At 51.6% G+C, this 23,767-nt stretch overlaps 7 protein-coding genes across 7 annotated transcripts; all 7 read right to left on the bottom strand.

The window, feature by feature from the left end:
- Positions 1–1,085: 1,085 nt before the first annotated feature.
- Positions 1,086–2,402, bottom strand: gprC (the record flags this gene model as incomplete). Its single annotated transcript, XM_056623761.1, has 2 exons — positions 1,086–1,477; positions 1,529–2,402. 2 exons carry the CDS (start codon positions 2,400–2,402, stop codon positions 1,086–1,088), a joined length of 1,266 nt encoding a protein of 421 aa, XP_056468749.1.
- Positions 2,403–7,112: 4,710 nt separating this feature from the next.
- N7532_011269 (uncharacterized protein) lies at positions 7,113–7,656 on the bottom strand (the record flags this gene model as incomplete). The annotated part of the gene is made up of 4 exons (XM_056623760.1): positions 7,113–7,202; positions 7,253–7,350; positions 7,451–7,548; positions 7,619–7,656. The coding sequence occupies 4 exons, from the start codon at positions 7,654–7,656 to the stop codon at positions 7,113–7,115; spliced, it is 324 nt and encodes a 107-aa protein (XP_056468748.1).
- A 794-nt stretch (positions 7,657–8,450) lies between these two features.
- On the bottom strand, positions 8,451–11,030 carry N7532_011268 (uncharacterized protein; the record flags this gene model as incomplete). The annotated part of the gene is made up of 1 exon (XM_056623759.1): positions 8,451–11,030. One exon carries the CDS (start codon positions 11,028–11,030, stop codon positions 8,451–8,453), a length of 2,580 nt encoding a protein of 859 aa, XP_056468747.1.
- A 729-nt stretch (positions 11,031–11,759) lies between these two features.
- N7532_011267 (uncharacterized protein) lies at positions 11,760–12,893 on the bottom strand (the record flags this gene model as incomplete). The annotated part of the gene is made up of 1 exon (XM_056623758.1): positions 11,760–12,893. One exon carries the CDS (start codon positions 12,891–12,893, stop codon positions 11,760–11,762), a length of 1,134 nt encoding a protein of 377 aa, XP_056468746.1.
- Positions 12,894–12,903: 10 nt separating this feature from the next.
- On the bottom strand, positions 12,904–15,051 carry N7532_011266 (uncharacterized protein; the record flags this gene model as incomplete). The annotated part of the gene is made up of 1 exon (XM_056623757.1): positions 12,904–15,051. One exon carries the CDS (start codon positions 15,049–15,051, stop codon positions 12,904–12,906), a length of 2,148 nt encoding a protein of 715 aa, XP_056468745.1.
- Positions 15,052–15,667: 616 nt separating this feature from the next.
- Positions 15,668–17,723, bottom strand: N7532_011265 (gamma-glutamyltransferase; the record flags this gene model as incomplete). The annotated part of the gene is made up of 7 exons (XM_056623756.1): positions 15,668–16,119; positions 16,174–16,307; positions 16,367–16,527; positions 16,583–17,165; positions 17,221–17,380; positions 17,440–17,473; positions 17,538–17,723. 7 exons carry the CDS (start codon positions 17,721–17,723, stop codon positions 15,668–15,670), a joined length of 1,710 nt encoding a protein of 569 aa, XP_056468744.1.
- A 1,224-nt stretch (positions 17,724–18,947) lies between these two features.
- N7532_011264 (uncharacterized protein) lies at positions 18,948–20,360 on the bottom strand (the record flags this gene model as incomplete). Its single annotated transcript, XM_056623755.1, has 4 exons — positions 18,948–19,329; positions 19,385–19,432; positions 19,484–20,160; positions 20,292–20,360. The coding sequence occupies 4 exons, from the start codon at positions 20,358–20,360 to the stop codon at positions 18,948–18,950; spliced, it is 1,176 nt and encodes a 391-aa protein (XP_056468743.1).
- Between the last annotated feature and the right edge of the window lie 3,407 nt (positions 20,361–23,767).

Genomic DNA, 23,767 nt, shown 5'->3' with positions numbered 1-23,767 from the left:
TGACGAACCCGGATAACAGCCGTAGAGCGATCTCCAACTCGACCAAGGACATCGTTCAATATAATCAATTCCAACGAGTCCTCCCGTTTCACGGCTTCGTAGAGGATGCAATGATGCGTTGAACTGGATGGGTAGATACTATTCTGGCGTGTGACCTCCATGATATTGTACCACCCCTTTAGGGGTCTTTCAGATGGTTGACAGCGACTTCAAATCAATCCAGTGGATGGTCCGTCAGACTGGTCCAGGGCGCTGTCGGCAAGCGATGCGAAGTAATGCGCAGTAGGGGAAGATGGGTGGATGCGGAGGGAAGATGAGGCTCTTGTTGCACCTTGAAGCGCCTTTGCTGCATGAAGCTCTGAATGATTGCCTGAGGCCAAGACGCAGCAGTTTACCCCCACACCAAATTTTTCTGCTACCTTTCGGGACCTTTGGCCAGGAAAATAATTTCGACACAGCCACAAGATACTCAATCGACCCTTTTTCGCTTGATACTGGACCTCGCAAATTCCGCGCATGCCAAAGAGTGTATGCACGCGCACGGTGCCCGCTTTTGAATGTTGCTTTGCCTTGCTGCCGACTTGAATATAGTGGATGATCTTTACAAAGCACTGCGTGAAGCAGAGTCCAAGCGTAATGCTGATGCTTCGTCTAAAGTCATATTTGGATAAATCTCGAGATCAAAAGATAGAAAAGGTTCGTGAGAACTTATTGTCTTCGGTTGATTTTAACAATTAGATATACATGGATGCTCTCATAATGCATGGTCTTCCCAAGCTCGGAACAGCAATCCCATCCCAATATGTACAGATTCATCAGGTCGAATCGGAAGCGAAGTTGAAGGTCGTATTCAAGGAGAATGTGAAGGATGAAGAGGGTTGAGTTGAAGCGGGTGGACACATCACCCATTTGCCACCCAGGCATTGTCATGAGATAAAGATTCAAAGTAGCCGCGAAGGCCGGTATTAACATGGTATGTGCGTCGTCGAAGGAATTGTGAAAGCGAGTACACAGGGCATAAAAATGACAGGCGACTCCGGACTGAAAAAATATAGCCGGTCGCATCAGGCGTATAAAGATCAAGATTATCGTCGCCACATCCGTGAAGGAGTTTCATTGAAGTCGTCTTTACTTGACCGCTCACTAGAGCCCTCGCCAGGGTACGCGGGCTCGGAGGTGATCTCGATCGTCGTCTCTTGGTACACCTTTCCTCCCATGGGGCCCATCTCGACGCCCGGCTGCACGATGTTGTCGGTGGAACCGTCGCGGTCCAGGTCTTCGTCGTGCAGGCCCATCTTACGGGACTTGGGTTCGGCGGCAGTAATGGTGGTCAAGTGGGTATCGCCGCGGTGTCCTTTGCTGCTGGCGAACTTGTTGTAGGAGCGGTCCTGGCTGGGCTCCGAGTCGATGATAAGGTTGCGGCGGGTAAGAGTGTAGAGAACGACGTCGACCAGGCCGGAGCTGGTGATAATGGCACCTGGGGAATGTCAGTTTTGATCAATATTTTGGAAGGGTTGGAAAGACTTACCAGCACAGCAGAAGAAGGTGACAGAAGGAGTGTTGCCATTCGCAGTAGCCATACGTCCGGCGGCAAGGGGCAAAGACAGAATGATGTAGACGACCGGGTAGATGGTCATGTAGCCGACAACACGGCGGAGACGCTTGAGACTTTCGAGCTGGCTGTTGCCGAGAATGGATGAGGCGGCGATTTGTCGACGAAGATAGAAGTACATGATAGCATAGAGAACGACGGTTCCGAATTCAGCAAGGAAAATCCAGATGTAGTGAGTCCAGAGACGAACGGTCTCGTAGTCCTCGTTGATCCAGCACCAGGCGCCGGAGGGGACGTAGACATCGGCTCCATACATGCCGAGGGGAATGATGACGATCAGAGCGACGAAGGCCCAAATACTGCAAATGAAGGTAACGAAGACCTTGTAGGACATTTTGCGTCCCCAAACGACGAGAAGAAAGGTGTGAATGGCAATGGCAAGCACAAACAGACCAGACCCGGGGTCTCCGATCTGCAGCCAGAGACCTTGCAAGAAACATCCTGCTGTACCCGACTTGATTTTGTCTGTGACGATCCACTTCAAACAGATCAAGAAGGCCAACGATTGTTGGAAATCAGCCAGGACCAGGTTGTAGATCAGAATAATGTACTGGTTGTAACCGATGTAGCGTTGATAGTTGGACTTCCAGAAAATCAAACGGTATGTAATGAATAAAAGCAGGGTCAGGGTGGCCAGGAATGAGAGGAATGCCATGATTGAAACGGCAATCAGACCTCGCCGCTGGACTGTCGGCAGCGGGTCAATATCGAGTGTGACATCGCTGGTCAATCGAGGGGAGAGCGAATTGCCGTCCCTCGGCAGCATGCTTAGTAGGGCGAGAGCGGACATGATGGGATATGCCGTGATAAATGAGAGTCGTCCTATAAATCGCCCACCAGCATTTCTCGGGTATTCTGAAACAACAAACAACCGCCACCTGGAATCGCCGAAGGATTCGATTTGTCTCGGCACAGAAGGATTGTGCAGCCTCGTCAGTTCGAATAGGCTGTTCGAAGGCTATTTCACCAAGATGCGGGCAAGGAGTGGCAGGGTTGAACTGGAGGCGACGACTATCTTTTTCTCTCCTTCGCCCACAAAGTGCCGTATAAAGACGGGGGAAAAATAAATGGCACGACCAGGGGAGCAACCGAAGAATGAATGATGTGCGGGTGTGGGATTATTAAAGTTGTCAGACACACGATCCGAGGAGATGGATACTCCGTGTGGACATGAACCCACTGCGACCAGCCTGACCGAACTCTATTGTCAATAGGATCAGGAGTGTTATACTGGCAGCTGGATATCCAGGTGGCTCGGCTGCTGAGAATTGGGAATTCGCGAGCCGGCGAAGGGATCATCTCCGTTAGGGTGCCCCGTAAGTGGGCTTTCGCCCATGATTGAGGCAAACCACTTCTTCATAGTACTGCAACGAGTCCAGAATGGCCCGGCCTCTCTCCACTTCAGGCGGCCACCCCTCTCTGAACAGGGGCAGCAGGTGGAGTTCGAAGAAGTTTCTGCGACGGGGCCTCGAATCATAATCAACGAGGGCAGAGTTTGGTCCAGACGGCTGTCTCCACCCACAAGAACCATCCCTGCACGGCATGGCCATTGCCGAAAAGGGGGAAGCGGTGCTACTCTCGCAGGTTTGTCTAGCGTTGGCCCTGGTCTTCGGGACCAACGTCGTCGCGTTGCGCGAGTTAGAATGATTGAAAAAACGCCACGAAAGTTTCTCTCCGCGCGACACCGTCTCACCAGGCCTAAAAAGGCCTTAAGCCGGCCTGAAGCCGTTTGGTCACTCAGAGCCCACAATTACATTGTTGCTTCGATCGCCCCGTGTACGTGCAAATGCAGGGGCAATGCTTTTGGAACACTAGCGGGAGACGCGGCCAGGCTTCGCCGCGTGCCCCGACACCAACCACGGTAGCAGTCATCTCTTCCGCGAGAACCGACTACTGCTCTCGGGATAGACCTCCGCGCCTAAAATGGCGCGGCAAGGCTGGCGTGCACCAACTTGAGTGATTATATTAACATGTAGGACCGAGGTATGTACGTTGTGTACTCGCCGACGGTGGTACATCCATATGACGACCCCCGCAGGATGTGCAGGACGTGCATGGCGGAATTGCTTTTTGTTCTCCAGGTAATTCCGGAGTGCGTATGCGGGCGCGCAATTTCATGTGTAGATGCCAAGGGCGACGGTTCCAGAAAGCGTGTCGATCGCGGGCAGAAAAGAAGGATTATTTAGCAATAGTGTAATATTGATCTCGTGAGCGTGCCATTGGATTGGATAAGCTTCGTGTCCACTACGATCGGCCCTTCCACTGGATGTGCTGGAGGAATGGAGTCCTCCCGTGCTCCATCGGGGCCCTACTGAGATCAGCCACCGACTCTGAATGAAGCCCGGGCCGGCTGTAATATCCCAGGAGGGGGATGGCCTCGGGCACGTTGATCTGCGTCATTCGAAGCTTTGGTATCTGGCTGGGCAAACTCTACCCCATATCTTGGAAGTCTTGATTCTCCTGACTTCCCCTGCGTAGTGCTCGCTGAGAATGTGCGGTCGGCCTATCCTGACAGCGTGCCTGACAATTGTTCGGATCAACAGGGTCAAACCCAGTGGATTGACACGACCGGGAGATTTTGTCAGTGGTCGACCCGGCAAACGTGCCAGCCCGCTGATCCCGCAAGGGATGCGCATGGCAGCCATGTGCCGAGGGAGCAAGAGAAGTGGGCCTGATTTACGGTGAGCCTTCCGCTGCGATGCGATCAGCAAGGCGATCCAAGGATGGTTACATACTGGCACCTTCGCTGTTAGAGCCGCTAGCAGCGATCTTGGAGATTGCACAGTTGATTAGTCGCGGCAATTTTATCCACATCCTGGCGGAATGTGACCCCCGAGCTGAGCGGAAATGGTCATTACGGTGTTGAAAGGTGGCAACAAACGGCATAGGGGGATGTCCGGTGCATCCGGAGTTAAGCGGTTGCAGATGCCAGCGTGGAGGAACCGAAGGCAGCGAGGAATTGGACGGTCGCAGACTTGGGTATCTGAGTATCTGACATTCGCAATGTGAGATATTGGGTGGTTCGCGCTCGAGGTCGAGCTGTCCATAAACCAAGATCCAAGAACCATTTCTCGTAGGAGGGCAGCTATGGTACGCGTGTGGATATCCACATAACCATGGTTCACTTCTCGGGTCCAGGCGTATGCATGGATTGCAAGGCAGACTGGGTCTGCTTGACCTGCCCTTTTCTGCTAGCTCAGCACCCCCACCCGCCGATCTGAATTCAAGTATGGAGTAGATGGGCTTTACCTGGTCTGCCAGTGGCTCGGGCGTGACCCTGAAAGGAGTGTCAGGAAGAGTTCGTACCATTCTCAGGGCCTGTATAAACTTCGGTCATCGAAGGCAGGCAAGCCCCGTCCTCAGCCACAGCCTTCGCTGCACCTGCACCATCTGAAGACACGGAGATTAAGCGGGAGATGTGGCCCCTGGAACAACAATAGCCCTTGGGCCCTCGTACTGCGTCGACTATAACAGACAAACCTAAGCCTCTTCCGGCTACCGTTGAGTCGACCACTAGTACAGACATAGAATTGTGTGCCCTAATTTGAGACAACCCCCTCATCCGTCGTGACGTGCATAGCGGCCAAGCATTGGACGAGCTGGTGCTCCATTCGCCACCGAAGGATTCGATGTGCCATGTACGTGGAATCATGAGGCATTGCTTGGTCTGTGTCGCAGCCTCGGAAATGTCTCGGTACATCGAGAGGTTCGTCATAGACGATGCAATAATGAGCACGCTCGACTGCCATTGAACACCCCGCCAGGTTCATGCAGCGCTGTCGATCGCGCTGTTCCTGGGCATCATGTCCGTTCCGTTTTCCCAAATTGGCAATGGCAATGTAAACATCACCACTGGCGTCTTACTAAGGAAAACTTCTTCCATGTGATGCTGTTGTAGCGCGATAGTGTGACCCGGAGACAAAGAATGCACTATTGAATGGAAGAAAGACATTGTCTAGGCTCGTATCGATCCGCTCGCCAATCATTGGCACCTGCGCCCTTTTTCTCCCCTGACTGTGCGCGTCGATCTCCTCTTAACTTTGTGTCTTGCGCTGAACCACTCATGAAGATGTCAAAGACCAGCTCCACCATGTCCGAAAAGGGTTACCAGTCGGGCGCTTATTTGGCTTTAACAGAGTTTATCATCCAGAGCCTTCAATAATCAAGCAGTCAAGGCGCACGGAACCCGCGATCGTATTCTCATCCATGGTTCGATCCATGATCCGACCACACGGGCTTCTCATCATCTGATCGGAATAGCTGCTCGCCAGATCAATGGTTTGAACTAGTCGATGACGATGTTGCGACTAGACCCATCATCACCCCCATCTTCCGATTCTTGATATCCTTCACATCCGTCGGAATCCGTTTCCCCTGAAGAATCTGCAACAACCTCAAGGCAGAGTTCGATCCCGTCCACCTCCAGATCTACACAGCGATTGCCCCTCCAGCCGATATGGTTGTAGATCAGGACATCTCGGCCCTCGATGGAGTGCACAGAGGTTGCGCTTACAAGACCATTTTTCAGAATCAGCACGACCCCAATTTCGGGTTCCCAAACGCAATGTCGTTGCCGTGATCGAGCTGTGTCCAGGCGGGAGATCCCAAGGTTTCTGGATAAGCGCTGTGAGCGGAGCGCAGCTCGAATAGGCAACAGATTGGTTCGTCTGCTACCCGAGCGGATGAATCCGCTTTTCATCCTCGACCGGAAAAGTATCAGTATATACACAAGGTAGCTTTCCGACGTCCTGAGGTTGTCCCGGAGACGAGAATGATCGCTCAATCTTGCAATGGTCGGATTCTTGCCAGCAATTCTCCCGCATCAAAAGTCCAACTTTGGGATTTACCTTCCAAGGAAACTCCAGCTAGTCGAACCGAGGCTAATAATCCCCATAATCGTCATGCTTATACATTGATTGGAGCTGAGCCAGGATAGGCACATGAATAACTTTCCCGGCTCACGCAATCTGCGCAGGAGAGACATTTCCGAATAGTTGGCATCCTTTCCGAATAGACAGAGGACGCGGAAGAGGCCGCTCAGGATGTATGAATGCACACTCAACAGTAAGTATGATTACTCAATCGGCAGGAAGTTGCGATCAGGAGATCGGATCGAGTACTTGGCACGTACCGCAGGGTATCAAACATGGGCCAATTGATCCCCACATCGAAATTGGAATTATGAACAAAGCCGCAAAGGATACACTCGACAAGATCGTCCATGTCTCAGGCTGCAGGATATCCTGCGGGCCATCCATGATGCCGAAGATATAGTACAGAGACAGGTGCAACACAGGCCAAAGTCATTCTCTAGCGGCAACTTGGACTCGCACAGAGCAGACGTCATGCTCTCGGCATGATAGCGAGCTGCCAACGGACACAATGATTCCCGACCTCTTCCAATAACACCTGGGCAGCTCTCGACCTGGCCGACATAAAGAATCTCTGCAATATCTGGTAGATCTCATCACCCCAGTCACCACGGTTCGCAGTCCTCTCGTTAGCCGACACGTCGCTGATGTTGTGATACGCCCAACGCCTCGTCTTCGTCGAACAGAAAATTAATTCCATTCCGCTCGATTGCTAGGCTCTGGAAGACAATCCAGCGAGCCTGGATCGTATTCCGCTCGGCTTCCGTACCAGGGTTCCACGCATATTTACTTCGTCTCGGGTATCATCCAGTAAAGCGGTTGGCGTAGGTCGTCGTAGGATAGTCTCGTAGAGGGGCCGGGTTGGAACTGGTTTCGGGAGAGCAGGTAGAAGCTGTGGAAGAGGATAGGGCCAGCATCTTGTAGCTTTGGGGAGAGCGTTCCGTATTGATGAAGCATCGCAAGGTACCCTGCTTCATTGATGTATTTCGGCCCGTCTCGTCCTCGTTCGCGACCGTCTCGAACATCTCGGCGATTTCTTTCTTGTCGAACACGACATTGTTTGCACTGAAAATTTCATAATTTCTGAGTCTACCCAGTACCTGCTCCGGTGTCAATTTGCCCCTGTGCTCCCCACTTATCCACAGTGTCGGTGTTGACTTCTTGTGGGAGCATTTCGAGCTTTCGAGGGTCCGATAGCAATGGCATGGTGCATGTAGGCAAGCACAGATTGGTAGATAATTGGGATTCAGAAAATGCGCGGGCTTTGAGCTCAGGAGGTCAACCATTTGAAGCGACGTTGAAATTCGAATCCCTCACGCCGTCTTGCGAGGGGAGGGCACAGCCTTGTCGGGTCGGTGTTGTGATAAATTTCACCACGAACACATCCTATGATACTTATGGAGCCTTGTATTTACTTGCAGAGAATTCGACCGCTTTTTTTATATATATAATTAAATGCCTTGTTTAGATAACATTCAAATAAGAAATCCAGCACCAATATCAACTGCAGGTATGTACTGTGGGCGATATATATTCTTCATATTGAACCCGGAAAGCACTTACCTCAAATAAGCTGCAATACATCCAAACGTACCATGACCACACCAAAGCACCACGCTCCATGTGCATTTGAGTCGTGTTCTACTGCAGCTGACGACACTTGGACACTAGTATGGTATGGCCCTGAAGGCGCACGATGGTGCTCACCTACTCATCCATAAGACAAATAACCTCGTAGCATTCATCAATCATAAGCTCAAATGGTCAAACAACCAACAAAAATCAAAAGCAGCACCAGACTCATAACAAAAGCCGGCAACACTGCATAGAGGACAGGTAGGGGAGTGGGTATCATCATCAATCAGCTACGCCCATGCAGTATATCCACCACACATGCCATCCTCCAGAAGTATTCACTTTCATTTCAAATAACGCCACCAGGCGCTTCATCAATCATAATTATCCATTCATTTCCGCCGCGAGTTCCGCGAGTCTCGACGCGCAGCGTATTCTCGATCACTCTCCTCGTCTTCTTCTTCGACCGGCGCAGGCGTGCGTCGCTCGGTTCGTCGCTTTGGTCGGCGGCGACGGTTGGAGCTGATGTTACTTGCTGAGTCATCGGGGGCCAGCGAGCGGTCGTCGTCCAGGAAGCCGTCGTCTGTTCCGCTTTCCCAGGCGTTTGAGAAGGGTGTGCCCATTCGCGCTTCGACGTAGGAGCCTCGCCGGCTTTGGTTTGCGACGGAGAGGCCGGCGCCGCGTTCGCGGAGGGCGCGGCGGACAACTTCGGCTTTGAGGTGTAGAGCTTCAAATGCGTCCTCTAGAGCTTCCATGCCCAGGAAGATGTCTCGCTCGACTTCTGCTAGCGCGGCAATCTCCTGTTCTTCATCTAGTGCAATTGGACCGCCGAAAGAGGCGGGGGATGAAGGACCGCCATTGGGTACGCTGGCGGGCCTGAAGCTGCCATCCATATAGTTGGGAGTTGGGCCGCGGGAGATTCCGCCGGTGCTGAAGGGTGTATTGGAGCGGCTGCCATTCCAGCGTGGACCGCTCGGAGGGATATTGTCTTCGGCACCGCTGCGGAGGAAGCCGTCGAAACGACCAGATATCAAAATCTCCCATTCGTCGTCGCTGATGGCCGCGAGGGTGGCTAGAACATGGTGGAGATTAGGGTTGTTCAGCATGAACATGGCGGTTTCAGGATCGCGAGGAAGGGAGGAGAGTCGATACAATCTTTGAATCGCCAACGAAGAGGAAACAAGCGCAGGAGGTTTCTGACGAGGCTTTTCATCTCCAGACCGCGGGACGGGAGTCGAGGAGTTGATGCCGAGCAAGGAGCAGAAGAGTGAGCGCTGGTGGGACTCAAGGTGGGTAAGCATGGCAAAGGTCAATGTCTCATCATCAACCTCCATCGGGGCACTCGTGACCTGGTCGTCATTTTGCTCCGAAAGCCACTTATCCACCGCCACCTTTGTCTTGCGGGACTGCCGGATGAAGTGATCTCGGTACTCTTCAGGAACATCGACATCGAGCTTTTGCATAGGGATGTGTTCCTCGCTGGGTATGTCGGAATCCATGTTTGAGGGTGCCATGATGAACGGCGGCCACATGGGTAGCTCTCGCCGTCCCGAGACAAGCTCCAAGACCTCTCCCCAGCTCACACCTTCCTGTGGCTCTTCCTTCTGACGATCGCACATGAAACAGCTGCAGGGTTCTGATGAGATGTCACGGGCAAACACAGCCTCTAGTCGGTCAAGCAGTCGTCGAGCTACAGATCGGTATCCCGTCGCAACGGCAAGCGAGCCATTTTTGCTCATTACCTTTTGGTACTCATCGAGCAGACGGTTATACGGGTCGAATACTCTCGCGGCAGCCAGCTGAGGCTGTGTAGCGTTCGACGCAAAGGGATCTGGAACACCAGTGTTACCTAGAAGTGTTCTCGGTACTTTGTTATCCAGACCGCCATCTTTCAACAAATAGTCGACTCTCGGAATGGAAACGGGCATTTCGGGCGGGGGTGGCGGGGGAGGTGGTGCACCGAAGCCCGGGCTAGACACGATGGGTCTGCCATAATCGATCGAGTCGTCGCTGGGTGCGTGTCGGTGGGACATGGATGATCGGACTTGATTGCGCGAGGGAGGCTTTGTCGGCGGGGTGGTAGGTTTTCGTGGTGCGGTATATTGCTGGTTGGGGGCGATTGAGGTGGCATCGGATCCGTTGACTGACTCGACGCCTACATCGCGGACGGTTATGTTGGAATGGGACGGCGACATGGTCGACCGACTGGAACGCTTGGCCGGTTTTCTTTCCTTTTCCCTCTCTTTTTCACCGGGCTTCGACTTAGAACTGGACTTATGACTCGATCGGGACGAAGATTCCTTCTCGGTCTTCGAGGATTTAGATTTGGGAGTATCTGCACGCGCAGTCTTGCTTGTTTTGGTTCCCTCATCCCGCTTGGATCGCAGACTAGATGACGATCTGTTGACCTCGGCCCGGATCTTGATGTTGTTGGCCTTCTTGGCCTTTTCCTTTTCCTTTTCCTTGTCCTTGTCCGATCCTTTCTCGTCTTCGCCAACAACGGGACTCCCCCTCCGAGAAGACGGCTGGTCATCGAGACCGGTCAACGGCGGGCTGGGAGGGGCATGGTGGTTCTCAGGGCGGTCCTGGCCTCCTCCATTGGCCTTGCCATCGTCCTGTTGTTCGGTCAAGTCGGTCGGATCCGGGGTCGGAATATTGGCCTTGCGGACATCTTCCTTGCTATGGGCTTTCGAGAAGGAAGGGTAGGGGAGACTCGTCCTGGACTCCAGGAAAGAGGCGGTGCCCGATCGGCTTGCGGTGTCGACACCCGGCATCGAGGCCCTACGGTGGGGTGCGGTGTGCGAGATGGAGGAAGTGGAGGAGCCAGCCGTTGGTTCTGGCTCGGGATCCTTGGTTGAGACGCGGGAGGACCGTCCGTGGGACGAGCGCTTCAGACCGTTCTTGGTGGTGATGGTGGTTTTCGAGGAAGATTTCGACTTCTTGGGTTGATTAGGTCTCACCGGAAAAAACATGGCTGGGTCGAAAATCGTAGCCGCACGACAGGTGGATCCCTTCACGAAGACCCCGTCTCCGCTAGTTCATCGGACGCCGTCCGTGTCGCTTGATACGCTGTCGCTGTTCACTATGGTCTGACTGTTGACCTCGGGGTAACTATGGAAGGGACCCGCCGCCGAGGGTAACGTGATGCTATTTTTGTGATGGAAGCGTGCTGCCTGGCGCTTAAATTGGGCACAGGTGAGATGTCACCGGTTGCGCACAGCCGGGGGCTCAGTGGATGTGTCGATCGCAGAGCTTCGGGAGAGACCCCGGCATTCCGTATCGAATCGCAAGGAGGGATAGGTGCGAACTAGACAAAGAAATCCGGAATAAGCTCGTGCGTGCAGGGCTTCTGGACGCATGAATAGTCGGAAGTTGGAGGTCGGAGAAACATGCGGTGAATGGGGAAGCCCCGCCCGTGGCTGCCTGAAGGATGCCTGAGACAGACTTCACAGCAGCAGTAACTAACTAAATAGTCAGCACATACAAGAACAAGAGTATACTTCAAGGGTACATTCCTTCAAGACATTGGATGACTAGGATCATTGGCAGATTAAGATGACAAAATACTAGCATAAATACAAAGCAATCCACACAAGGCAACACTATTCAGTCGTACAACACTGGGTATATTAAATTAAAACAACGCCGTGCTAATGCTCTCAGGGGTATCATCAACAAAATTCAACATGTACAGAACGAGTTTACTCAACCGCATGGAAACCATTATTCACTTTTACTGGTGAGGTCTCCAGAACCCAGTTCCCGTCATCCTCATGTGCAATGCCACCAAGCTTAGCTGCGCGCTGCGTCTTGTCACAAGCCGGTTCCAAGTCACCCGTATGGTGATCCCAGATCCAGCCTTCCTTCAGCCATAGCCACGTCAGATATGCACGCAACTCTTTATCCTGCGGCAGAACAGATTTCCATTCGGGGACAAAGCCAGGCATCGTAGCACCAGTCCCTTGCCAGTCCTTGGCCAATCCACGCAATTCATCACGGCAGAAAATGCGCCAGCTGTCCAGGGAATATGCACCAACTCCGGGCAAATGTGCAATCTCCCACGCCACGCGCATATCTTCATCATCAATACATTCGTTGCGCTCGATGTCTCGGCCATCCAGTTTGCGGGGGTAGTGTAGTTTGCGGTAGCGTTTTTCGCGGACCGGTGGATTAGCTTGCCAAATCCGCGCGATTTCAATACACCTGGTTGCCCGTTGGTTCTGGAAGCCGAGACAATGAATCATAGATACAAACTCAGACTGGTCTGCGCTCGCCATTGCATCGATAGTGGGGTATCGTTCGAAAACTTTGAAAAGAACAGGTAATGCCACTCCGCCTCGAGTGCGGTTGAGAAAAATGGTCGCAATCAGCAGCTTGAAGGGATCATGTGCTAATTGCTCTTGGACAAGACCGAAATATTGGGCATCAATAGGCGGAAATGGCAGGCAGGACTCGGGGCCGGGGGGAAGAGTCGGGAAATAAGGAGAAATTTTCGGGATCTTTCGTCGAATCGATTTGGGAGTTTCGGGGTTGAGTAGGGTAGGCATAGATTTGACCTGGGTGGTGACGGTCACTTTGTTCGGAGAAGGAGTAGAGAGTGAGGTCTCTGGGGGCTTGTCGTTTCTCGGTACGTGCAAATCAAACCCATCCAGGTCGGAATCACTGTTCACATCGTTCACTGGGCAGTCGGAAGGATAAAATTTCAAAGGCGTGTTCTTATCTTCGAGGATCTTCAGGGCTGCTCTGGGCGGGTGGCGCTGTTCAATAAAACTGGAATTTTGGAGTCCGGCGGGGTTGTAGAAAAACTTCGACTTCACCTCATCACTGGGGGTCATCCCTGGTGAATCATCGGTGCTTAAAAATCCCCATCACTCCAGTCATCCGGATTGGGAGGCGAAGGCTGGGGGGTGAGATGTGTCCCTGTCGCGACTGAGGTGTTGTCTGCGCTGGATCGGGAGTCGCTGGGCGTGCACGTTTCGATTTGGACTTGTCGGAGTGTTGGGCCACAGCCGGGGTTGACAAATCGCCTGTATCTGCGTCTGCGTCGTCCTTGCTTCCAGACTTTTTACGCTTTCGCTTCTTTGAGCGAGGCTCATCACCGAACATTTTTGCCACATCCAAACCTTCCTGGGGAATTGCCTGGGTGCTTGACTTGGATTGCTGGGCATTTTCGGCAGCGTCAATTTCCATAGAGTCTTCAGGTTGGTTTTTAGACTCTTCATTTTGCGCTCCATCACGCAACTTTGCCAGCTTTTTCTTCATCTTTCGCTTTTCTTTGGTGGGCTTCTCCTTTCCCTTCTTCAGTTGTTTCTTTTCCGCCTTGAATAGTTTGCTGGGCTTATGTTTGGTCGTCACTAGAGGCTCTTGCGGTAACTCCTGTTCCGGCGGAGGTGTATCTTCAATCATAACGCTGTCAGGGACTTCCGGTGCACCATCTTCACCAGTCGGCAAAAGACCATCACTTAGAGACATGCGCCGACGGGTCCAATGTTCATAATGGTGATGGTGGTGATGGTGGTGCCTTTTCACGTCGGCCTGCTCTTCGATACCAACGGTCTCGTGACAGTGGTGATGGTGGCGGCTTTTCTTGTCGGCCTTCCGGAGAGTCTTGGTGTCGCTTGATGGCTCTATCATTGGCGAAGGATCGTCCATTTCCATGGCATCAGATTTCTTTCGTTGATCGTCCTTCGCAGGCTCTGGCAGAGCCTGTTTTTCATTCGAAATAGCAAGAATCTCAGTCTTCTCAGGCTGGAACAGTTTGGGTCGCTCAGGGATCATAGTTCCTTGCTTGACTTTGCTGTCACTCGGCATGGTAGGCAACTTGCCATCCTTGGTAACATTGTCGCTCTTCGACTCATGGGTTAAGCTCTCGTCGATAGCCATAACGTTACTTGTGGTGATCTCCATGTTGTCCTCTTTACTGTGTGCAATTTCCTTCTCCACACGATTTGCGGGAGCATCCACAACCGGGCCTTCACGGGAGACGGTGCGAGTCTTGGTCTTCTTGCTGGACTTGGCCTTCTTTTGTCGAGGGCTGAGGCTGATCTGAGACCGACCTCGTTTGCGCGGACTCTTTTCAACCACAGGAGTCGGCTCCGGCTCCGCGTCATCAAGAACCTCCTCGCCGAATGAGGAACCGTCATCATCGACACCCAAGCCCTTGTCTTCGAGGAAAGTCTTGCGTGTAAAGCGAACCAAGGCGTCGATCTGGGGCTTGTCCAGTCCATTGTGCGATGCTTCTTTTCGGAGCTCGTAGATAAATTCGCGTCGTTCGGATCGCTTCACGGGCACTTCGGCATGCATGAATTCTTTGAACGCGATGTATTGGAGGATGTGATTCCGCTTAGTCTTTCCAACTCCACGGAAGATTTCATCCTCAAGTTCTTCATCGGCCGAGGCTTCGGGGTTTGGAGGGATTGTTTGTGTAGTGGTTTCGGTGGCCGGAGGGTTTGATGTCGGCTCGGTAGTATCAGATGCGACATTCTTCTGTTTGTTCCGGCGAGATTTCTTTTGTTCACGGCGGGATGGCTTCTTGGGCTTGGGCGGCTCGGGGGCTTCCTTGGAGTCAGCAGCACCATCACCACCGAAGGCGCCCACGATCTCCATCTCAGACACATTTTCGCTGACGACCTCCGCGCCAGAATCACCTTCGCTACCGCTAACCATATAAATCACAGTGATGTCCCGCCTGGCCACGCTTCGTGGGCTTTTGTTCGGCTTCGTATTCGGAGCGGGGGGTCCCGTGAAGAAGGCGGACTGTTTGGGTAGATTTTCGCTGTTCAACGAGAGGGAGGTGTCGGGGGTAAGGCTGCGAGACTCGGAAACAGGTTCAGGAGGCCATTCAAATCCTCGAGATTCCTCCATGCTAGCGTCTTCGTCAAGGATTTGGTCGAAAATGCGATCCACTTCCTCGGGAAAGGGCTTGTAGGAATCAACGTCGTACGTCGGGGCCGGGAGGACCACCGAGACCTTCGATTGGTCTGCGGCGGCCATTTCGAGCGTCAAGGGTTGAATCTCCGTGGGTGAGAGGCGAGACGGAAATTCTCGATCGCTGTTGATGCATATGACGCGCGGTGTTGTGTGCCGCGTAGCAACTAGGGAAAGACAGTGAGGATGATGAAAGAATGATGGTGGGTTTGAGGGGGGAGTGTTGACAAAAGAGGGTCCGCCTGTCAGGCAACAAACGTCCAGGTAAGCATTTCAAAGGAAGGTGCGTGAAACAAAGCCACGAGGTGACAGCTCAACTGGAAAATCCCGCCGGACGCCAAAAACCGACGCGCGCGGCGTGCACGGGCCAGAGATAGGCTTATCGGGCGTGGCCCGGTTGGAAAGTCTGGGGAAGTTCGAAAGCTCTTCCAAGGTTAAGAGTACCGCGGTTGAGTATTCAGTCCTGGGAGTCCACTCTATTGTAGGTGATAGCAATAAAAATACTACAAAAATTCGAAATTTAAAAAGTAAAATTTTCCCAATGTTCATTTCTACCCAAAATGTTCTGAGTCTATCTAACCAACGAGGGCGGGGCTGTATAGTGCCAACGCTCAAGACTATACACTGTATGACAAATGGACTGAAAGGAAACAAATATATACACACTGTTGCCGAACTGAATCTATGGCACGGAATACCCTGCCGACGCAAGCAATCGCGGCTCTCCTGCAGCGTCGAAAGTCCCGTTAGGCAGGATGCGGATGGCCTGTGCGCTACTCTGTCCAGGCGCAATCCACGTGACATTGTGCCCAAGGCTCTCCATAAAAGCAACGGTCGAATTGTCGTAGGCATACTCAAAGGTGACCTGATTTGGCACTAGCTGGTCATGCAGACGCGGCTGAGCCAGGGCCTGGGCAGCCGAAAGACCTTTGTCAATGACATTGATGATGTTCTGGACTGTCGCAGTGATAATCCGGCTGCCACCTGCACATCCGGTCACGAGGAAGACACTACCATCGGTTCGAGTGACGATAGCCGGTGTGAGGGATGACAGAGGGCGCTTGCCGGGCCGAATGTAGTTTGCTTCAGAGGGGATGTACCCGAATGAATTGGAGGATCCGGGGATTGAAAAGTCTGGCATCTACGGTTAACATGAATTCCTCGATCTCGTCAGTGAGATTAACTGACCGTTCATTTCGTTATTCATAATGATTCCGGTCTCGGGGACCATGACGTGACTTCCAAAGTATGTGTTGATCGTCGTGATGGTAGATACCGCCAATCCTGTGTGGTCGGCTGCTGCGATGTGCGACGTACCGGGTCTGTAGCAGTGTCAGTACAGCAATAGACATGTTTGACCCAAATCTTAAAAAGCACATACGTGTCCAGGCTCTCAAGGCCAGAGGGGTCGTAGGCGGAAACGTTGAGAGTATGAGTGTCCGAAATCTTGGACCGAATATCGGCAATGGTTGATTTCTTCAACATATCTCGCTGATACTCATCCATGCCCTTCACAAATGACGGGTCACCCATCTCGGTCCGCTATATTAATGGGGTTAGCCTTGGTATCCATCTGCGCAAACTTTTGGGACATTACCTCGCCATAGCCGAATCGCATCGCCTCATCCATTCGATGGGTGCTGAGATTCACAGCCTTCTCATCGGCAAAGAGGTCCTTGTAAGTATTCAAGATCTTCAATATGCTCAGAGCAACAACGCCACTCGAAGGAGCCGTAGTACTGGTGATCGTGTATCCACGATAGTCAATCTGGGAAGCGTTGCGAATCACAATACTATAGTTGCGCAGGTCCTCGAGGGTCATTGTGCCATTAGCCCCTTGAATCGCATTGATCATGGCCTCTGCCATAGCCCCCTGGTAGAACACATTGGATCCACTTTCTGCAATCGCCTCCAGAGTATTGGCGAGGCGTCGGCGGGTAATGGTATCTCCTAGGCCGAGCCGGGTGCCGTTCGGGGCGAAGTCGATAGCCCAAGTTGGATCATTGACCAAGAAATCTTCACCAGTACCAACCGCTTTATCCATGAACTTGACCAAGTCATGAGTCACTGGGAAGCCGTACCGCGCGGTGTGGATCGCGGGCTTGAGTACGGTTGACCAGGGGAGGGAGCCATATTTTTGATGCAGGTGCTCCAGGGCGCGTACTTCGCCAGGGACGCCACTTTAAACCCGGATTAGCGATAGGGTAGGGGATCGTTAGGCATAGGAGGTCCTACCTTGCGAGACCACCGTAGAGAGACGCGTCCGTGTCATTGTTGTACATGTCCTGGAAGGCTGCAGCCGGGGCTGTTTCACGAAAGTCAATGGTTTCGAATGTGCCATTGGGCGACTTGACAAGCATAAAGCCACCCCCTCCAATTCCGCTGTGATACATGGCTGGAGAAAGTTAGCTCTCCATAATTATTGTCAATTATTGTTTCGGTAGATTAGGTTACCGATGACTCCGATGCAGAACTCCGTCGCGACCATCTATAGCTCCAATTAGCAATTCACTATGTTCATAGATTTCTGTAGGCTTTGCCTGCCAACTCACCGCGTCGGCAGCATTGCCGCCCATCTCGAGCATCTTAGTGCCATGGCCCGAGCAGATGGCGCTTTCACTTGCAACTGCACCCAGTTTTCCAGGAGCAAACTTTGATCGACCCGCATCGATTCCGACAGAACCCCGAGGCAAGAAATCCAATGGTTTTGTAAACGCGCCCGGTACATGGATCACCATTAACACCAAAGTCACAACAGCCAAAAGGCTCCATCTTCTCGAGTGGAACATATTCACAATGCTCACGCGCCAGCTATTTCTCAGGCGACCAGGACGATTGAGTATAGAAGCGGGACATGCCGGCTACCAAAGCGATATTTATTAGCTGGTGAGCCCATCCAAGCGTGAGGGGACAGAGCGGGGAGTCGACTAGGGTGAGGATGGACCTGCATTCAGAGCATTCTTCTCCACATCATGCCCGCTGATCTTTCCTGATTGCATTAAAACGCGCAAGGATTATACTAGTGTAGCAGGCTCGGCGTTGCGGGGTGCGATCTGTGATAAACTCGGGGTTGACGTCCAAGAACAAAGCTAAAGGCCAGGTTGTTTGGCGAGTTCAGGCGGAGAACCGCTTTTCAGGACACCCACCGCCAGGAGCAAAGAGCCACCCTACCGCAAGATCGTCGGGTGACTCAAGCCGGCCCAGCGATCGGAAAGGGACCCCGCTGATAACAAGATAAGCACCCCCGAGCCACGCGCCAAGGTAAGCTTTCGCGCCCGAAGCAAATTATTAATATCAAACGCCGAGATTTGGGGTCGCGTGGTATCTGCTTGGCTCGTTGGCCGCAGCGTGACATTGCGCTTTCTCGTTCTTGTCTTGCTGCATCCGGATCCTGACTAATCCGACTTGGCTGTCTAAGCCTCGTGGTCCTGCGTGCGATGATCGGCTGACTTGGTAGTATCAAATAGGAAGGAAGTCTGCTCCGAAGGTTAACGGCTCTTGTCCAATAGCTCGGCTCCACTTGACAGAATCGGATTTGGGCATACTACCAGGAGTATATATCCAGCGACGATGGTATTCTGATTCAAAGAACCCTAACGATACATCCCACAGCCACTGGCTGCATGATCTGGATGATAATAGTGCCGGCTTCTCAGTTCAGATACGAATTAAAATCCTCCGATAGACTGGTGGATACTTTAATTTAGCTTGTCAGGACTTTATTTTATCATCGTATTCGTCAGCTGAAACAGGCCAAGATACCTTGGGTATTGTTTCCAGGAAGCTGATGAGTTGAATCGCACTTTCTACTCATAGCCTGATCGAGAGGGTGATAAACAGTACGAATGCTGAGGCGAGTGGATTCGCTCTACATGAAGCCAAGCAAGAAACAGATTTCTACATTCAAGTAAATCATAGCATCATGTTGTGCAACGGAGACATTTTCCCAACGTAGAAGTGTATTAATCTTTTATTTCAGCTGCCCTTTTAATCCACGCTACCTCCTCTATCCATTTAGGCGGGGGTTCCTTCATAGGTTCCAATGTCGCAAGTACCAGCTGTCGGCCCCAATCACGCACATACCAGCGATTATATAAGAGGCGCATAGCCACTCCCCAGTGCATGAAGAGGATGCGAGCGAGCCAGTCGCCCTCCTGGAGAAGTGAAAGGAGCTGGTCGGTGATGAAGAGAGGCCAGGCGATGATCCCGCCTTGAGCGCCGATCTTCGGCCAGGGTTGGATTGCGTGGTTCAGGAGTTCCCAGGTTGTCTTGTAGACTGCCTGGTGCACTCTTTGTTCTGAGTCTATTGTCTTTTTCAGTTTCTCGATCGAGACCATTATATCTCTTTTCGTTTATTAGTATCTGGGTTATTTGACAATGCTTGGCTCTGGCGACATACTTGTGGAGATTCAGTAGTTTTTCAGTGTTATCGTCGGATACACCATCACTGGGTAATATGTCAGTAATGAACTTGCTTCAGAGATGTCGAAGATCGTACCCATCCTGCTTGCTTGCCTTGAGACGCTCTTCTGTCTCGGGAATGCAAAGCCAGCCACTCAGCTCCCCGTCAGATCCCACTTCATTGAATCGATTGAAGAGCATCGCAGCACCAGAGAGCAACGTGCGAACCTCCAATACCGGCGACAGCGGATCTCCAGGGCCATTGTCGGCCGACGTTGCGTGAAACCCAATCGCAAATAACATGATGAAAACCGACGACACAAACGCCGGCTCATAATGCTGTAATGAGATTTCAGGAAGAATCTTTCCAAGGCCTGCGCACGCTTGACTTTGATATCGCACAGCGGTATCCAGCCATGTCATGCGATTTTCGGCCTCGAGCGAAGCGAGATGTAATGCAGTCATGGCAAGCAGACTGTCAAGCAGATATGGAAATGACGTGGCCATTTGCGGAATGCTCATGGACAGATGATGTGCAGACAGTCCATCTTGGGCAAGAGTATGGTAGGTAGACATTAGATAGTGGTGCATCAGTCTCATCTCCAGCATGCGCGCGGGCATGGGCAGATCGCCTGGGGTCCGCGGACCGGTCTCGGAACCATCCCGCGCAGAGGGAGAGCCGTGAGAGCTATCGAGATCGCTTTGCGAAGGCGGATAGCTGCATTCCAATTTGCGCTTCTTGCAAAGCGTACACTTGGGCAGCTCCTCGTCGCACTGTCTGACGTTAGTTCGCAATCCTCACAACACAGAATCCACCTAGATGTAGAATGGGAATTGCGAGTGCATCGGAGCCATTGTCGCAGATACAACATCTACCCATCCACGCTCCAGCGCATTCGACGTACCTTCACATGTCTCCTTTTACATTCCAAGCACCCTTTCCGGGACTTGGTATGGCTGCGCCGCGACGGCATTGGTTCTCAGTGCCCAACACCGGCACCGATGTGTGTGGCTAGATGCAATGCACCAGGAGACGACTCGCTCAGTCCATCCCGGAGGATTCGATCTGAAGGCTAACCTCGGTTTGCAACGAAGATCCGCACATGACGCGCCCTCCTGCGTGTGTTTAGTCAGCGCCGTTGGACCCTCAGGGCTAATCTTAGCCGTCGATCCACCACGTGACGCCGTACCCGGTGAGTAGTCCAGTCATCTAGGTACCCTTAAGATATTTGACTAGGGCAATATTGAATAGACGAGCTAGAGCCTGAGTAGACTGCTTGGTTTTTATACGTACACACACTTTGATTTAGATGGAAGCTGTTGAGATTGGATACGATGAAGCACTGAATATTGAATAAGGGCCTGCTAGACAAATCGACCTTGATGAAATTGACAGAACTTGAACTTGACTGTATCAAACTGTCTACATGCGATTCTGGGGGTATTTATCCCTGAACGGGCGCCAAGTCCTGACAGTAGTAAACCCCTATTATCGGTCTCGATCGGTGTTCTTCCATGAAGATCCCCTGAATGTAGAATATAATGTCGGCAAGAGCGTTTGAAGCGCATATCAAGCTCAGTGCCTCGGGCTTCCCTGAACAGGCATGCCGACAGAGGTTGGGAATGAGGCATCAATTCGGTGCCTTATCCTGGAGCCTCAACAGAAGCATTTCTGGCGTTGACCTTTTCCATCTACCTCCAAATGTATATTGTGTCTAGACCTCGCCACGACCCTGATATTGGGTCCCTCCTACCGACTCGCGACCCGGACCTGGACGGTTCCGGTTCCGAGCCTTACGACCCGGACCGACCCTCAGGGTCATAAAATCTCGTCAGGGTCACCCTGACTACGACCCTGACTACCCTGAATTGCATAATTCTTTTACGCCTTTCCTGATTAGGATGAATAAATTCGCTGACACATCATTATATATTACTGTTTCTTATACCTGTTCTGTATGTCTAACTATGATTCCATCAATTTTCATCCACCCCCTATGTAATTCTTTGTATTAAGTCTTTTGAATACGTCTTCTGGCTTGGTAATACTAAACTTGCCCTCTTTTCTACCTAAGAGGAATTGTTGTGGTGTGTTTTATAGAAAGTTGGTGAAATTGGTGTGTAAGGATGCGGAAATATATTTCGAATGTATGAGATAGTTGCACTACATTCCGCAGAACTTAAACACTATCCTAACTCCTGCGGTGATGGTCTTGAAAACCTAGGTCAGTGACCTAGGAAGGACCGTGGCTATCGCAATGAAAGGGAAATCCTATGGGAATCCTATCCTATGCCATAATATACGGGTGGGATTCAGGATAGGAAATTCCCTCCCACGGTCAGTCTGACTACCCTGAGGGTCACCCTGACTATCCTGAGGGTCACCCTGACTACCCTGAGGGTCACCCTGACTACCCTGAGGGTCACCCTGACTACCCTGAGGGTCACCCTGACTACCCTGAGGGTCACCCTGACTACCCTGAGGGTCACCCTGACTACCCTGAGGGTCACCCTGACTACCCTGGAAGGTCAACCAATTAGCTTGAGGATTTGAATAAAAAGCGGGGTTTAGATGTGATCTATCAAGCAAAAAATCAGATAATGCAGAATCAGCATGTACCTCTACCCCTAAGTCCTTTCGCCTAACACCAAAGAAAAATCTCAGTAAGTCCTTCCTTCTTATACACAGCTTCATCATGTCTCAGTCATCTGATATATTCCACTCCTCTATACATGATGCGCCACCTTCGGATTTCCTTGAATACGTTGCTAATTCTACACCACCTCAGCCTTTCTCCCCCGTCCCCTCCGGAAGCCAACAGACCGTCTACGAGCCTCTGAAAGCCCCCGAATGCCTTAAACGCGTTTGCCCGGACCGGATCAGAACATACATTCTATATTCTCCAGAAATGAGTGATGAATTTGTGACTTGGTGGCTTCAGACCGACTTTGGGAGGAAGAAACGGATGACTTGGGATGGGAAACGCGCAAAGTGCTGGGAATACTTTGACCAGGTCGCCTTAGACAGAAATGGGAAACCAGGAGTTATGTGCCAGCAATGTCAGAAGGTTCTTGATCACCCTGGTTGGGCTCATAGCGGAACAACTTCAATGAACAAGCACTATAATGGGGTGACTTGTCGGAAAGCTGCCCTAGCCAAAAGGCAGAAGCCAAATATCAAGCTGGCATTAGAGCATGCTGTATGTTCAGCACCCTATTATCGGCTTTATTTTACTAACTTACTTCTACGCCTAGGCCCAGAATTCACCCGTACGAGCATTCGATACGCGTATTTGGCAGCAGAAGCTTGCGAAGCTTCTTACTGTGTCACATCTTCCGTTCCTTTTCCTTGAACACCCTGAGTTCCGTGATCTTATCTCTTACGCCCGGCTGGCACCATCAATGCCAGATATCCCATCCGCTAAAGCTATGCGCCGGCAGCTTCGAGAGCTAGTCCGTGAGAACCAAAAGATTATCCTTCAGACACTTCCTTCTGGTGCTAAGCTATCACTTGCCCTTGATTGCTGGACATCTCCATTCAAACAGGCTTTTATGGCTATCACTGGGTACTTCATTGACAAAGACTGGGAGTACCGTGAGATATTACTTGGATTTCAGCCCTTACATGGAGCTCATTCTGGTGCAAATCTGAGTGAGGTGGTTTTCGACTTGCTACAAGAGCATCAGATCACGAATCGAGTGCTTTCGGTGACTACCGACAACGCTTCAAACAACAAAACTCTTATGGAGAGTGTCAACGAGGCGATTGAAGGTCTACAATCCTCGAGCGACGTCGCTATCATTCGGGTACCATGTATTGCACATGTGATCCAGATTAGCCTAAAAAGTCTTCTTGGGAAGATGAAGGCTATTCCAAAAAATGATAGGGCTGAGCAAACATGGTCTGATGATCGGGTAGAAGCTCTGCGGGCGACGCAGCAGGAAAGAGGGATTGTTGACACTCTAAGCAAGGTAAGACGTCTTACTTAATTCCGATTCATAATCTAATTTGTTCCTTAGGTCCGAAACCTTGCGATTTATATTAATGCAAGTCCTCAGCGCCAGGAGTCATTCTACAACCTGCAGGCAAGAGAGAAAAAGCTAGTTCCAATCCAGGACGTTACTCCTCGATGGAACTCTACATTCTTAATGCTCGCACGCGCGAAGAAGCTCCAGCAGGCCTTCGATGCTTTCTGCTCCCAGTATGACCAAGGGCACTTTTCCTTGAGCCAGGAGCAGTGGCGGCAGGTTGATTATCTCCTTTGTATTCTTGAGCCTTTTCACCGATTCACAACTCTTTTGTGCAAAACAAAGAATGTCACTATCCATCGGGTTTTCAAGGTCTACAAGAAGCTATTTGATCATCTTGAAAAGTCGATTA

This window comes from Penicillium argentinense (assembly GCF_028826775.1).
Source record: "Penicillium argentinense strain IBT 30761 chromosome Unknown utg000011l_segment0_segment0, whole genome shotgun sequence".
NCBI classification, from domain to species: Eukaryota; Fungi; Ascomycota; class Eurotiomycetes; order Eurotiales; family Aspergillaceae; genus Penicillium; species Penicillium argentinense.
The sequence above is the reverse complement of the archived record's forward strand: the minus strand, read 5'-3'. Positions and strand labels throughout refer to the sequence as shown.